Source organism: Lepisosteus oculatus, chromosome 8 (assembly GCF_040954835.1).
Source record: "Lepisosteus oculatus isolate fLepOcu1 chromosome 8, fLepOcu1.hap2, whole genome shotgun sequence".
Lineage (NCBI taxonomy): Eukaryota > Metazoa > Chordata > Actinopteri > Semionotiformes > Lepisosteidae > Lepisosteus > Lepisosteus oculatus.
The window spans coordinates 46471930-46487468 of NC_090703.1; the positions used below are offsets into that span (position 1 = coordinate 46471930).

Here is a 15539-nt window from a genome sequence, read left to right on the forward strand (position 1 = left end):
GCAGATGACGGTTTGGGGGAAATACTTATGACAGTGAGCGTCAGTACTCCTTTCTGAAACTACATACTGCTGTATCTGTAATGTTCCCGCGGTTCAGAGCGGAATCAGAGTGGTTTTATCAGTCAGGTCTTCGCGCTCCCTGTTTCTCGCACCTTCGAGGCGAAAGTCTGACTTCTCTCCGAAAGGCGAGACTGGGCCCGAACTATCTTTAAGGAACAAATCTGTCCCCAACGCCGCCTGCAATGTCCCTTTTCCAGCAGGTAGCAGGTCCGAGCCTTTATTTGCTCCCGGGGATGCGGCGCACGCTGGCAACTACGGAGTTAAGCGGCTGGTGGCATCGATACAGAGCACCTGCTTGACCTGTGGACACCCGGGTCCCTGGCAGTCACGTGGAAATGCTGTGCTCGAACTGTTTTGTAGGTTAGAATTCTAGCTTTCAAATCTCTCCATACCTCCTAACACAAAGAGATGGGAAGTTCTGGTCATAAAAAGTATGTAGTACTTTACCAAGCATGACCTGTTACTCAGAGTGGCTTTTCTCAGAACTTGTAACGTGCTGTGTTCTTCTAGACTGAGACCTCTGATAAAATAGCACAAACTGGAAAAAACACTACAGAGGCTATGGAGATATACAGTAGGAGAAGAATGGTATTTACCTGTCCAGAAGGCTCCGTTCCCAAAATTGCGAGCAGGCTGAGGGTGGTGTAAGTATATGCTTTATAAATGGAGGAGGGGGAGCAGGAGGAGTCTGTACAGTCCCTGCTTTTCTTGTTACCTCCACCCTGCATTGATAACAGAAATGATATCACAGGCCCCCCACCTTCTTATATAGTACTTCCTTTTCAGATTCGGAGAAATCCCCCCCTGAATACGTGCACGAAATACCTGTTTGGGTGGGGGGGGGCAAGGGGTGTATTTTGGAAGCCCCAGCCCAACCCACCCCCTTAGAATGGGGTGTATTGTTGTCTGCCGAGGGCAGAGCCTCACCTGAAGAAAAAGAAAAAGAAGAAGGTAACAGGTGAGACAGATGAGAAATGTGTTTTGTAAAGACTGGTTCCACTTTCTTATGTAATATGGCTCTAAACATAATTTCTCTTAACACCAGAGGTATCAATGACAGAGTTAAATGCCAGTCTGTCTTTGATTACCTCCAGCAGAGAGAGGGAGATGTGTTGATGTTGCAGGAGTGTGCTTTAGCCTATCAAGAGAGGTATAAAAGTTTTGAAGATAGATGGGATAAAGGGCCTTCTGTTTGGTCAGGGGACAATAACAACAGAGCCTCTGGCGTGGCCATTCTTTTCAAAGGATGGGCTTTCAAATTGAAAAGTATTCAGAGGGTCAAAGATGGCAGGTTTCTGTGTGTGGATGTCGAATGGGGGACCGTTAACCTGCGTCTAATCAATATGTGTTGTCCTACTGACATGGGAGGAAGGGTGGAGCTACTCAAGGGACTCTCTCCCCTATTGTTATGTAGCACAGATGTAATAGTGGGAGGGGATTTTAATTGTATCTTAGAGCACACAGACAGGCAGTCTAGCTCTCCGATAAAATTGGATTCCAGCTCACTGGCCCTGCAAAACTTAGTTCAAGACTTTAAACTCTCAGACACATATAGATCTATATATCCCACAACAGCAGGATATACATGGTCAGGGAGGAATAGCAGCTCCAGAATTGACTATTGCTTTGTCTCAGAGAGAGTGAAAGTTGTTGGGGTCACTCTTCAGCCCGTTTTCTTCTCAGATCATCAGGCTTTAGGGTGTAGAGTGGAACTCCAGGGCGGGACTGTCTTTGGCCCAGGCCTCTGGAAACTCAACACAAAGCTGCTAGAGAACGAGGGGGTAGTATCCTGCTACAAGGAGAAACTATCACAGTGGCTGTCCTTGCAGTGTTTGTACGGGTCAGTAGGAGAGTGGTGGGAGGAGGTGAAGGTGAGGACAAAGGCCTTTTTCATGGCTGAGGGAAGGAAGGCTGCTGCCAGACGATGAGGAGTGCTAGCCAGGAAACTGAGGCAGCTGCAGTGTCTCTACACGATGCTGCACAGTGGCTTCGATGTGCTCGAGGATATCACCCTTTTAAAAAAGGACATCCTGAGCATAGCCGAAGAAAGTAGTCGAGGAGTGCTGTTAAGAAGCAGAGTGCAGTTCTTGGAAGAAAATGAGAAGTGTACTCGCTTCTTTTTCAGGAAAGTGGTAGGCTCTAAGTCTGTCATGGAAAGTGTAGTTGATGAGGAGGGAAGAGAGAGAACAGAGCCGGGTGCTATCCTCTCCTGCACCGAGGCCTTCTACTCAAGACTGTACAGCTCTACAGAGGTAAAGGATGAAGAAATTCATTTTTTTACCTCAAAGCTAGAAAACGTTTTGAGTGAAGAAGATAGGGAAGTACTTGAGAGGGATTTGACAGTAGAAGAGCTGAGACAGGCTATGGAGAGCTTACAGAAGGGGAAAACTCCGGGTGCTGACGGGCTCCCTAAAGAATTTTATTGCACCTTTTGGGATCTGCTTCAGGATCCGCTACTGCTCCTATTCGAGGAAAGCTATAAGACAGAATTGCTGCCTGACTCCTTAAGAGAAGGCACTATCTCTCTCTTGTTTAAGAAAGGAGCAAAGAATGACATAAAGAACTGGAGACCCCTCAGCCTGTTAGGGGTGGACACTAAGATCCTGTCCAAAGCCCTTTTCCTGCGCCTACAAAATGTAGTGGCCTCACTGGTAGGGAAAGAACAGACTTGTGGGATAGCAGGACGCCTGATGAGCGACAACCTGGCCTGGTTGAGGGATGTCTGTCTGTACTCAGAGGACCGCTCCCTCCCTCTGTGCATTTTAGGTGTAGACCTAGAAAAGGCCTTTGACCGTCTAAACCGGCAGTACTTAACATCGGTACTTGAGCACATGAAGTTTGGCCCCATCATGAGAAAGTGGATTAACCTGCTGTACACAGGTAGCAACAGCAGAGTAATGGTTAATGGCAATAGATCACGCCCCTTTGAATGTTCAGGGGTGAGGCAGGGCTGCCCATTATCCCCCTTGTTATTCGTTTTGGCTATGGAGCCCTTAGCCTGTGCCTTGCGCCAGGATCAGGCCATTAATGGGATACCAGTGCCTGGAAGTGGGGGAGGAGAGGTAAAGACATCTCTATACATGGATGACATCACCCTGCTCCTCTGAGGCTAATGCCTCAATTAGCAGAGCTCTGCAGTGCTGTGATCAGTTCTCTTTGGCTTCCTCCGCAAAAATTAACAAATCTAAGAGTGAGATTTTTTATCAGAACTGGAGGGAACCAAAAGAACGACATGTTCTCAGGCTGCAAGAGAAGAGAATTAAGGTCCTGGGGGTGTATTTTGGAGAAGAGATGGGAACAGTAAATTGGCAGAACAAATTGCCAAAAAACTGATGCAATGGAAGGACCGAGACCTCACCATGACAGGGAAGGTGCTGGTCATCAAAGCCGAGCTCTTGCCTGTCTTGAATTTTCTGGCTTCTACCTTCCCAATCCCACACCGTGTTGTGGCGGTGCTGAGGAGATTGATGTTTCAATTTCTATGGGGTGGGAAGCAGGAAAGACTCAGAAGGGAAATAATGTACAGGCCGCTACCCTCAGGGGGGAAGTCTGTCCCAGATATTGCTACGAAGCTGCTGTGCATTTTCCTGGCCTCTGTGCTGAGAGGCTTTGCAACAGCACCTGCAGCGCGTACCTGGACTTATTTTTCCAGGCTCTGGGTAGGTAGGGAGGTGTTCAGAGTGTGGGGTGTCAGACCCAAGCTGGATATCCCACTCTCTGACACATGCCCTGCAATTTATGGGACAGTTAAAAGTTTTCTAAGATCTCACCCAATTGGCCATATTCCCCCCCGAGATGTCAGTGTCCAAAACCTGGAAGATTTTGTTGCACCCCAGAACAATAGGCAGGCCCCTGTGGGCATTTTAACATCAGCCCAAACAAGGAAGGTGTGGAAACACACATCCTCTAAGTTTCTGTGCAACATTCACAGAGATTTAGCCTGGAGTGTCGTCCACCAGTGCTTACCGGTGCGAACTTTCTTGTACCGTAGGGACCTCACCCCCAGCCCTCGCTGCGTTAGGGTGGGCTGCGGCGAGGAGGAGACTGTGACCCATCTCCTGTGGTCCTGCTTTTTTGCTAAGGCCTTCTGGGCACAGTTTGAAGATTGGTTGCAAGCTCTCTCGCCCCAATTTTCCCTGACCGCTGCTTTCGTTATATACGGCATCTCTCCTGTCAAACTTCCTCCTGACGTGTTTGGCAGGATCTGGGCCGTGGTGAACAGTGGGAAAGACGCCCTGTGGAGAGTGAGGAACATGGGGCTGTTCAAAGGCATCGAGGTCCCAGTCAAGGCAGCAGGTAGCCTGGCCCTGTCCATCACCCGAGAGAACTATTACCTCAGAGATCTGTGGAGAGAAGGGAGGGAGGAAGCAGAAAATCTGTGGGAAATAGAGGGCATAGGTCAATATCTCAAGAAACTGTGAGAAACATTATCATGTTTAACTAAGAATGTGATTTGCACCAGAAAAAAAGAAATTGTGTTTTGTGATTTTTTTTAAATCCTTTTCTTCAGTGTTTTGTGAAAATGTACAGAGTATGTCTTGCCAGAATGTCTCCCGAAACTGCAGTTAAATTATTTTTGTCAGTTTTTGCTTTTAGCATGTCTCTGTAAGGGTGTGTTATTTTCTTTTTAGTTTACCAAGGTTTTACTAGAAAGTCTAACATGGCTTAAAGTCTTGTCACTGCAGCATTAAAGGCTGTGTTCATCATGCTGGCTCTTCTGTCTGAGTTTCTTCTGTGCCTGAGTTTCTTGTCGGCAAACTGAACAAGACGCTTTCTTTCAGCACCAGAGCAGGTCAAACAACTTTTAAAACTGAACTAGAAAAAAAGTGGTATGAACTGTAATTTTTTTTTTCAGTGTGTATCTTCTGAAAGTTCTTGCCTTCATTTTACCACTGGAGGGTCTTGTAAAAATATTTTGTCCTACTTTACAGTATGCACAGGTAGTATTCGCTTTACCAGACACCTGCAGGACCCCTAGTGGTTGGTTTGATCAAACCGTCACTTTCCTCTGGCATATCAAAAGTTAAATCTTGTTGGGTTTTTTTTTTGCAGAGAACGTCAAGACGTGTTTGTGCCATCCGACAGCTTCACAAACCTGCCCTGGAAGGTAAAGAGACTGTAAATTTCTCCAAAATCTGTCTCTTCATTTACTAGACCAGTAGTGAAAACTGATCAAGTCAATTCTATATTCCCAGGCTTTGCCCTTTTCCTGTTTTTACCCTTTTACCAGTTTTAAGGGATTAATTAGGTAGGAGCTGTATGTTCTGTCGCTGCACAGGCTTCACTGCCCCAGCGGGTTTCTGCATGTTGCAAGTTCCTTGCGGATGTGCTCTCCCCTTCTAATCCTTAGTGATGGGTCCTGCGGGTTCAAGACCAGTTTCAGCTCAGGCAGTGTGGAGCAGCGGTCAGATTTCTGGACTTGTAATGGGAAGGTTGCAGGTTCAAATCTCACATAAGAGAGTGCTGGTGCACCCTTGAGCACGGTCAGGGTTCTGCATAAATGAAGGCAATGAAAGCCTCTTTAGGGGGGGAAAAAAATCAAATATATAATATTGCCTGGAATATAGGTCCTTAACTCTATCTGGCCGGTAAAGAGTATGTCGCCTCAGGACTGGTCAGCTGCTCATAAAAGCCTTAATGCAGGGCTGTAGGTCTTCTTTAGATACCTGGTCTGGAAAAGCCAGTCTCTTCTCTCTTCAGGTTCTCAGCCTCCACTCTCTGCAAGCGGCCGCAGTGAGAGCTGTGGGCACCAGGCCATCCCTGCTGTAGGGCGAGCCGGGTGTCAGCGCCGTGTGTTCTGTGTGTCCTGCAGTGGCGGAGAGGCCTGCCCCAGAGGAGACGGTGACGGCCAGCTTCGGGGGCTTCATCCAGGCCGTGCAGCCGGAGCAGCTGACGCAGACGGTGCTGAGGCGCAGCAAGAGGATGGTGCTGGATAGCCTGGGCGTGGGGCTGCTGGGCAGCACCACCCAGGTGTTTGAGCTGGCGCTGCAGCACTGCCAGGTGAGCGGGCCGCACGAGGGGCACAGAACGACCGCTGATCAGGGCACATCCTTCACTTCAGCTGTCCTGATCGCCTTGGCGCCGATCTCATAATCAAGCATGGTCATGCCTTTCGGTAAACGTGATTGAAGCTTTGATTACCTTTCATACAGTACAGGCCATTGCTTCAGTCCTTATTTAAAATCCCACTGGCAAAATGGGGCTCTGGTCAGTGTCCAGTGGGGATGTGGCCCTAAGGCGTGAAAGTTTGCTGGTGGAGTTAGTGACCGACTGCTTCCTGTCTTTCCAGCACATGTACGCCCCCGATGACATCAGCTCCGTCTACGGCCGCAGCCAGACCAGGCTCTCCCCAACGCTGGCGGCCTTCGTCAATGGCGTGGCGGTAAGGTGGCGCTGTGGCGTGCCCGCTTTCTGTGATGAGCTGGGAGACGGATGGACAGAGGAATGCTCCTCTTCTCGTTACTCAGCCTTTCTCTCGCCTGCTACTCCAGGTCCACTCCATGGACTTCGATGACACCTGGCACCCTGCCACTCATCCCTCGGGGGCGGTCCTTCCTGCCCTCCTGGCTGTCAGTGACATGTTGCCTAGCAACAGCAAGCCCAGCGGGCTGGATTTCCTGTTGGCGTTCAACGTGGGCATCGAGGTCCAGGGCAGGCTGATGAGGTTCTCCAGTGAGGCGCACAACATCCCCAAGAGGTGAGACTCCAGCCCACCTTCTCTCGAGCCCGATCTGTCTCGGCTCAAAGTCTTCCCTCTGGCCTAACCCCAGCAGCTGCTGGGTTAATGGGTGTCTAGTGCCAACATGGGAATGGAAACAGGATTTAATCCGTGTAGAGAAGGAAACGGGGATAGTTATCTCATCGTGTTGTAGAGCAGAAAGTGAAGGCTCTATCAGCAGAAACACTTTCTATTATGTTTAGCCAGCGCAGGTAAAAATAACGCACAAATATTTCTTGGATAATGAAGGATGGTTTATTGGGGGAACTGGCCCATTAAAGAACATTCTGTGTTTTGGTTTGTTACTGTAAAAAAATAAATAAATAAAGGGCTATAAATGCATGAAAAGGACATCTACTCACTCACCAGCCAGTGAGTTGTTTCTTTTCTTTCATGGCGATTTGATGCAGACTGTGGTGTTAACCTCGCCCACATAACAATGTTCAAACGTGTCTTTCCATGAGGAAAGAACCAGAGCTTGAACTCCTATTATTCCTTCAAGAAACTTGCAAAAATGAAAAATGCAATGAGCAAAATTTGCATACAATGAGGATATTATTCATCGGATGCTTCACGTCATGCAAGTGATTTCTCATTAAGGAGAAATCAAGACGCATTATAATGTATCCCAGAATTCCTTCCCAATGCCAACGTTAAGAGCCAGTATGGACTCATTTTGTTTTTAACACTACAGCTGTGCTTTTCCTCCTGCAGAACAACTGGCGGCCTTCTCATGGTGAATACTGGCCTCTCTGATGCCCCTCTCTCCTCTCCTTCTGCAGGTTCCACCCCCCCAGCGTGGTGGGCACCATGGGCAGTGCTGCCGCCTGCGCCAGGCTCCTGGCCCTGGAGCGCACCCAGTGCGCCCACGCCCTCGCCATCGCCGCCTCGCTGGCGGGCGCCCCCATGGCCAACGCCGCCACGGAGACCAAGCCCCTGCACATCGGCAACGCGGCGCGGCTGGGCCTGGAGGCGGCGCTGCTGGCCTCTCGCGGTCTGGAGGCCAGCCCGCTGGTGCTGGACGCCGTGCCAGGGGTGGCGGGCTTCAGCGCCTTCTACGAGGACTACGCGGCCCGGCCGCTGCCCTCGCCGGAGGAGGCCGAGCCCCGCTTCCTGCTAGAGGAGCAGGACGTGGCCTTCAAGCGGTTCCCGGCCCACCTGGGCATGCACTGGGTGGCGGACGCAGCGGCCCTGGTGCACGAGCAGCTGCCCGGCGCCCGCGGCGGCTCCTTCTCCCCGGGCCTGATCCGGGACATCCTGCTCCGCGTGCCCCGCTCCAAGTACATCAACCGGCCCTTCCCGGAGTCCGAGCACCAGGCCCGCCACTCCTTCCAGTTCAGCGCCTGCACGGCCCTGCTGGACGGGGAGGTGACGGTGCGCTCCTTCCTCCCCGCCGCCCGCCGCCGGCCCGAGCTGCAGGCCCTGCTGGCCCGGGTGCGAGTGGAGCACCCGGAGGACAACCCCGCCAACTTCGACCGCATGTACGGGGAGGTGCGAGTCTCGCTGGCCGGCGGGGAGGAGCTGGGGGGCCGCTGCGACACCTTCTACGGGCACTGGCGCAACCCGCTGAGCGCCGAGGCCCTGCACGGGAAGTTCCAGCACAACGCCGGCGCCGTGCTGCCCGGGGAGAAGGTGGAGGCACTGATCGAGACGGTGGAGGGGCTGGATAGGCTGGGGGACTGCCGCCCCCTGCTGGAGCAGCTGCACTGAGCCGCGGCCCCCGGACCCCCGCCAGCATCTTGGTTTTAAGCTCTCTTCCCAGATTTACTGTCTATCCATCCTCTTCCGCGCTTTGCTTCGGGACGCGTGCACGGATCTGGGGCACTCACGCATCGGAGATTCTCGGAAGAGCGAGCTGCTCTTGCATTCTTGTCTGGGAGCTGAATCTACATTTTTAGATGTTTGCTGTTGATATGCTATTAGGCCTTAAGAGTAATGCACTCTTTACACAATCTGCTTCTCAAACTTTCTTACCTCTTTATATCACAACCTCAATGATCGATTCCAGCTTTAATCAGACTAGTAACCCTTAAACATCAGCACATCAGATGCTATATAAACACAATCTGTAGTTTTAGTTCAGGTGGGTAGCTGCGTCACCTGAAGAAGGCTCCACAGCCAAAACGTGTTTGCTTTCTTCTCTTTTCAGCATGGAATAAACCTATGACTTGTTCATCTGTAGTTTTAGTTGCATACACATCTAACACAAAAACAAGCAACCTGATTTACTGTATCTCTTGCAGTAAATGCCCAGCCATCTACATTGGAGAAACAGGAAGGAGATTTGGAGACCGCTTCAGAGAACACGTCAGGGCTGTGAAGATTAAAGATCTCTCCAAACCCATTGTTTCTCATTTCACCTCTGACGGCCACGACCACTCTAATCTCTCTCTCAAAGACGTTTTTTCCGAACTCATACATCAGAAAGACTACTGAAACCAAATTTATCCTGCAGCTAGGATCACACCCTTCACTTCTCCCTTCTCTTAACGACAGACTAATCTTCTACTAAATTTTCTCCATTCATTGGAAGTTTCATTTCACACTATTCTACACCTATCCTGATTCACACCTCTTGATTGGCCTCTCAATTCAATTCAATTCAATTCAATTCAAGGTGCTTTATTAGCATGACCGATGGGTACAATCAGTGTTGCCAAAGCAAATAAAAATAATAAAATTAACATGGAACAAAACAAAAAATAGAAGTAAAATAAAATCTACAGACATGTTACAGACATTTACAACAAAGACATATTATAAAATGTTCAGGTGGGTCGCTGCGTCAGCATGCGTAGGCTGCAAAGGAACAAGTAAGAGGTTTATTCCATGCTGAAAAAAAGAAGAAAGAGAACACAACGTTTCGGCCGTGGAGCCTTCTTCAGGTGTGAGAGAGACAGGGCAGTAGGCAAAACATTATAAAACATTATAAAATGTTGACATATACTGTAGATGGCTGGAGCATTATTGGGAGACAGACTCACTGTTCCTCAGGCTGTGACAGGAGATCACATACTGGGCTGCCAGATCAATAGAGTTCCCTCCTCCCTCTCCCAGTAGGATTGGGACCCGATGTGACTCTGGCAGGTGTTGGAACTCTGGGATTAGATTTCTGAATTTGGGGAAGAATGTTTCTCTAATCCCAGAGTATCTGTCACAGTGCAGTAGGAAGTGCACCTCTGTCTCTATTTCTCCCAACTGGCAGTGGGAGCACAGCCTGTCCTCTCTGGGCAGCCAGGTCTGCCTGTGTCGCCCAGTTTCTATGGCCAGGCTGTGGTCACTGAGCCTGTACTTCGGTCAAATATTCAGCTAGTGTGTATTGTCTGTTTAGGGTTCTGTAGCATTCCAGTTTATGTTGTGTTTGTGTGTGTGTGTCCCAATGTGTGAGATATTGCTGTTTGGTCTGTGCTGTGATGTGGTTGAGTCTGGTTTGTGGTGTTCTAGCAGTGCTGTCCTGAGGCTGGTTAGTGTCGGTGTGGCTCAGGTCGGTGAGCCTCAGGACCAGCTGGCTCAGGGGGCTCTGTTTTGGGCTCAGCTCTTGGCTCAGCAGTGCTTTGTGGTGCTAGGAATTTTGGTCGCTGTTTTTTAGGTGTAGCCAATACTTTAATATTCTTTTCTGTTGTTTATCAATAGTGGGTACTGGCCTAATTCAGCCCTGCACCCTTGTTAGGAGTTTTCCTCTGCACACGGAGGATGTTTCTACAGATCTCCATGTGCAGAGTTTCTGTGGGGTGTTTGTCCCATTGGGTGTAATCCTGGTCTGTGAGGGGACCCCACACTTCACTGCCGTATAGGGCAATGGGTTGGATTACACTTTCAAATATTTGGAGCCAGATTCTTGTTGGTGGGTTGATGTTGTAGAGCTGCCTTCTTATTGCGTAGAAAGCCCTGAGTGCCTTCTCCCTCAGTGCCTTCACTGCCAGGTCAAAACTCCCGGAAGAGCTGATGGTGAGACCGAGATATGTGTAGCTGGATGTGTGCTCCAATGTGTTGTTGTTCAGTGTGAATTTGTACCTGTTTCCCTGAGGTCTGGCTTTCTTCTGGAAAACCATAACTCTGGTCTTGTCCAGATTGACTGCCAGTGCCCAGGTCTGACAGTACTGCTCCAGCAGTGCCAGGTTCTGCCGCAGCCCCTGTTCTGTGGTCGACAACAGGACCAGGTCATCTGCGTAGAGCAGGATCTTGATTTCTGTGTCGTGTAGTGTGAGACCAGGAGCTGCAGACTGCTCCAACATCCCTGCTAATTCGTTGATATAGATATTGAACAGTGTTGGGCTCAGGCTGCAGCCCTGTCTCACCCCGTGGCCTTGGGTGAAGAATTTAGTCCTTTTGTTTCCAATTTTCACTGCACATTTGCTCTCTGAATACATTGATTTAATTATGTCGTACACTTTGCCCCCTATGCCACTTTGGAGTAGTTTGTAAAACAATCTCTCATGCCAAATCGAGTCAAATGCTTTTTTGAGATCGACAAAGCAGGCAAAAATTTTTCCTTTGTGTTTTTGGTGGACGTGTTTGTCTATCAGTGTGTGTAGGGTGTAAATGTGATCAGATGTGCGGTGATCTGGCAAGAAGCCAATCTGACTCTTGCTCAGGACATTGTGTTCGGTAAGGAAGGCCAGTATTTGAAAGAGAGATCTCTCCACAGCTCAGTAGCTGTGGTCCTGCTATCTCTTTCTGTCCCCTGCTCCCACCTCTAACCCCCCCTCCCTCCCAGCCTTGTTCTCCCACTACATTACCTTTGCCTACTGCCTTGTCTCTCTCACACCTGAAGAAGGCTCCACGGCCGAAACGTTGTGTTCTCTTTCTTCTTTTTTTCGGCATGGAATAAACCTATTACTTGTTCCTTTGTAGACTACACCTAGTTTGCTAGGCTTCCCCTGCAATGGAGAGGTTGTCTGTATATTGCAGGCTGCAGTGCCTGCGACCGTGTTTTTCATTCTTTTAAAGGCTTCTGCTGTCTTTTCGTGAGACATTCACTTATTGGATTTGCAAAAAAGGCAAAAGATCAAAGAATGCTTACTGATTCAGGTGATTTTATTTGGGTTTTCAGTACTCAAATACAATATGCATTAGGATTATAAACATGAGACTCCAATGGAAAAGAAATGGACATCTACACCCAGAATGGCATTGTACACTAGCCCACAAACTGATTCAGCTTTCAACATGCTGTACAAACAATGAATTTCACTATTCACCACAAACAGCAGTAACAGTTTGCATTTTAAAAACTAAGAGACATAATATTTCGCACCACACCACCAGTGCAGAGATACTTTACAAGCAAACATGCTAATCGGCAGAACCAATGTGTTTGAGGACGCAAGTGTAGTTCAGTATAGTTGAGCAACACTGGGCTGGAATAGTGCCTTCAGAGCTACTGTAACAGCACTCCGAACACCTGGAGATACCATTGGAGTCTCTTTATCTGAGATCTCTTGGCAACAGGGAGGGCTGAAAAGATCTACTTATCTTATAATACAAATGCTTTTGTTTGCCAAAAATCAAAAGATAAAGGTGTTGTCTGATAAATCACTTTATTGCAGTCAACAGAACTGTACTGTAGTTCACCAACAGATACAGTAAAAGAGGCCTTCATTATGTACATTGCAGAATCTTAAAATCCTTTTACAAAATGGTGAAAATAAACCCAAAAGTCATTCCCACCTATGGCTATTTTTTAATATAAAAAATACAATAATAATAATATACAAATAAATATCTGCATTGTTTAAAGCTCCTCCACTCGGTTTCAAAGCTTGCTGTTCCTGAGAGAGCATTTCAGGTTCGAAGGGATGAGGCCTGGTGTTTATGCCACACTGGTCTTCACTTTCTCAAATATCTGCCTGACTTTGACAGCCGGAACACAGCCTTCTCTGATGATGGTGATGATGCCTGAAACACAAAAGGACAGTTAGGTTTTTCTCTATGACAGGACACGTTCGCTGCCTACAAACAAGGGCCCTCTGTATAGCTCTCAAACTCCGACTGACCACACAGAGCCCAAAGAGGCCTTTTCTGTGATGTCCGATCAGAGGTGGCAGCCCTGGAAAGTAAGAGCTGTTTTGCAAAGAACAGAACGTACTGTACCTTCATCGATTTTCAAGCAGTTGACCACAGTGGATGCCACGACTTCATTCGATTCTCCATCACACAGAACTCCGTTCAGCTTGTGTCCAAGACGCCTAGAGGAGAAGAATAAAAAGTGGATTTAGACTCAAGGCAAAGCAACACACCTCAATATGGCATCAATTGGGAATATGGTATCAATTTCAAAGGATATATTATATGCAGGATTTAGGCAGATCTTTCTATATGAGCTGCTGTCGGAAGAAAGAAGCAGCAGTTCCTTCCCAAAGATCAGGGAGGTTTCAAATCTGGCCCATTCCCATAAAGAAGAGCTCTACGGACAAACGGAGACTCACGTGATGACCATGTCGTGGTGCGTGCTGTCCGGCTCTCCACTGGGGTTGGCAGAAGTGATGGCGAGGGGGCCAGTCATGTTACACAGGTGTGCGGTCACCGTGTGGTCAGGCACCCGGATCATGATGCTGTCCTTGGTGCCCATCCGGTCATAGGCAGGACCAGCGCCTGGAAGCGAGCCAACAGAGGACTGTCAGTAACAGGGAAGGACTGGGATAGCCAGCCAAGCCAGACTTTTTCCTGGGGCAGGCTAGGAGGATCCCTAAATGCTGTGCTTGTCCAGTGTCAAGTGATTCATTTTTGAATCTGCAGTGCTTTACATTGAGAATAAGACACAGAACTGGAGTGAAGGACCTCAGAGCTGAGAGTAGACCACGAGTGGAAAATGCTAACCACAATTCCCACAACATCCATCCGCATCGCAGTAGACCCCACTCACCCAGCCTGGACAGCCACTCGCCCTTCTTGACGATGCAGCTGATGCCCCCTGGGTAAACATTCCTCATGAACTCCCACAGCAGGGTGCTGAAGGGAGGCCTGACGGCGGCCAGCTGCTCCAGGTTCGAGATGCAGATGCAGATGGGCTTCTCTGCAGGGCGGTCCTGTTGGGAGGCAGTGCCAGATGCTCAGGGATCACCAGTTGTGAAAATGAAAGCTCATTTGAGCTGTTCAAGATTCTGTAGGTCACCGTGTTAGAAAATGCATTGCAGTACAGTCGCATAGTGTGAGGCTTCGCTTGCAGGAACGTTTGCTGAGCTTGTCGAGAGGTTTCTCTTGACAAAGGGAAAGCAAAGGGAATGAAGGCTGCTTCTACACACAGAAAGGGGCCTGTTCTTACCTTGATGTTGTAGATCTTCTCTATGGCTTTGGGGTGTCTGCAGGAGGCGGCCAGGGCATACACTGTGTCAGTAGGGATGCCACATACGCCACTGCTGTCCAACAGCTTGGAGATGGTTATCAACCCGCTGGTCAGTCGAGAGTTGGCAATGGGGCAAGGAGGAGGAGGCCTCTCGGTCAATTCCTTCTTCTGAGCCTGGGTGTAACGAGCTGAATTAGTCAGTGGGCAGTTCTCGGCTTGGGCCACGTGGCATGACTGTTTGGAAAGGCTTCCTGATTTTTCCACATTGCCCTGAATCCAGGTTTTCATTTTAAGGGACATACGCATAGAGTAAAGTCAATATCAAGATTAAAATATGAATCCAACATAATTCTGATTTATCCCAAGAGGTGAGAAGACCGCGTTTTAGACTGAAAAGAAGAACCTGTGGGTAGCTAGTGTGTGTATGCAGTGTATAAGCAGTGGCGGATGGGGGCCTCACCTTCAGCACAGGGGGCCCGAGGGGGAGCAGATCCTTGAGGAAGATGGCGTTGGCCAGGGAGGCCAGCATGCCATAGAGGCAGATGATGGAGAATATCGCCAGCATGGCAACTGCAAGAGACACCCAGGGAGGTTAGGAGAGTGGCACATCACTCTCAGCTTTCTGAGGCAAGTCTAGAATGAAGGAACTGCTCGGGTGATGCCCATCAGTTGCGTCTCAAAAGAGCATCTCCTCTTCCTCAAAGCGCCTGCGGACCTGCAGCACATTGCGTTTAACTGCTGACAGCAATGAACTATGGCAAATGAGAAAGGAAAGAGGACTGTTGATGCGCTTATTTCACAAAGCTGGGGAATGTCTTACTTTCAAGTTTGTAGGGCAGCCTGTCCAAGGTGGAGAGGAGGAAACAGACCAAGATGACTTCCATCACAGTAGTCAGTGCCAGGAGCACCAGGTTCTTGTAGCCGGCTGTGGAAGGAGAATGAAGAGAGCACTTGAACCTGTATAACCTACTACATCACTGGCAATCAACCTCCTAAGTCACCATTTTAGAGACATGGCTCTGATCATCCCTGGTCTTTCAGGAACATCTTAGCTCTTAACTACCCCAATAGTTCATTATTGGCATGATTAGGTCACTTGATCTGCTACTTTTAAGTGATCTAGCAATCCTGTAGACACACCAGCCCTTCAGGACCAAGACTGTATAGATTGTCAGAGACATTTGCCTTTCTAAAAAATAAACTTGGGAACAATACCAATACTGCAGCCAAAAATATTGCATGAAAAATTCAACACTGGGTGAAATCTAGTCCCAAGCAGTAAAGGAAAGTGAAACCAATTCCAAAAGAAAGTATTGTTAAGATTTGGTCACATTTCTGCGGGCAAAGCCAAAACCTACGGCACCGACTCTAAACAACAGAACAAAATCGCCCTTTGATTTTTATTTAATCACGTAGCCATCTAAAGTTGCGAATTGGCCATACTTTAAGGGACACATTTTAATGAGGACGAGGAAA

General features: G+C 48.7%; 3 protein-coding genes across 3 annotated transcripts; 1 reads left to right on the forward strand and 2 right to left on the reverse strand.

The window, feature by feature from the left end:
- Positions 1-5697: 5697 nt before the first annotated feature.
- On the forward strand, positions 5698-9012 carry LOC138241103 (cis-aconitate decarboxylase-like). The gene is made up of 5 exons (XM_069193849.1): positions 5698-5707; positions 5873-6060; positions 6350-6442; positions 6552-6757; positions 7561-9012. The coding sequence occupies exons 1-5, from the start codon at positions 5698-5700 to the stop codon at positions 8486-8488; spliced, it is 1425 nt and encodes a 474-aa protein (XP_069049950.1). The 3' UTR covers positions 8489-9012.
- A 3520-nt stretch (positions 9013-12532) lies between these two features.
- LOC138240981 (putative threonylcarbamoyl-AMP synthase) lies at positions 12533-13340 on the reverse strand. The gene is made up of 3 exons (XM_069192955.1): positions 13207-13340; positions 12872-12966; positions 12533-12676 (listed from the first exon to the last, which is right to left on the reverse strand). Exons 1-3 carry the CDS (start codon positions 13326-13328, stop codon positions 12591-12593), a joined length of 303 nt encoding a protein of 100 aa, XP_069049056.1. The 5' UTR covers positions 13329-13340; the 3' UTR covers positions 12533-12590.
- A 13-nt stretch (positions 13341-13353) lies between these two features.
- Positions 13354-14947, reverse strand: LOC138241104 (threonylcarbamoyl-AMP synthase-like). The gene is made up of 5 exons (XM_069193850.1): positions 14884-14947; positions 14524-14633; positions 14043-14237; positions 13640-13806; positions 13354-13372 (listed from the first exon to the last, which is right to left on the reverse strand). Exons 1-5 carry the CDS (start codon positions 14945-14947, stop codon positions 13354-13356), a joined length of 555 nt encoding a protein of 184 aa, XP_069049951.1.
- Positions 14948-15539: the final 592 nt, after the last annotated feature.

Bases quoted from the DNA above. Each gene is read 5' to 3' on its own strand.
- LOC138241103 (XM_069193849.1), top strand. The intron at 6,061-6,349 runs GTGAGCGGGCCG...CTGTCTTTCCAG, and splicing joins TGGCGCTGCAGCACTGCCAG to CACATGTACGCCCCCGATGA. The intron at 6,443-6,551 runs GTAAGGTGGCGC...CTGCTACTCCAG, and splicing joins CCTTCGTCAATGGCGTGGCG to GTCCACTCCATGGACTTCGA.
- LOC138240981 (XM_069192955.1), bottom strand. From the start codon at position 13,328: ATGATCCGGGTGCCTGACCACACGGTGACCGCACACCTGTGTAACATG. The intron at 12,967-13,206 runs GTGAGTCTCCGT...CTTCTCCTCTAG, and splicing joins CACCACGACATGGTCATCAC to GCGTCTTGGACACAAGCTGA. The intron at 12,677-12,871 runs GTACAGTACGTT...TTTGTGTTTCAG, and splicing joins CTGCTTGAAAATCGATGAAG to GCATCATCACCATCATCAGA.
- LOC138241104 (XM_069193850.1), bottom strand. From the start codon at position 14,947: ATGGAAGTCATCTTGGTCTGTTTCCTCCTCTCCACCTTGGACAGGCTG. The intron at 14,634-14,883 runs GTAAGACATTCC...TGTCTCTTGCAG, and splicing joins GCTGCCCTACAAACTTGAAA to TTGCCATGCTGGCGATATTC. The intron at 14,238-14,523 runs GTGAGGCCCCCA...CGTTACACCCAG, and splicing joins TCGGGCCCCCTGTGCTGAAG to GCTCAGAAGAAGGAATTGAC.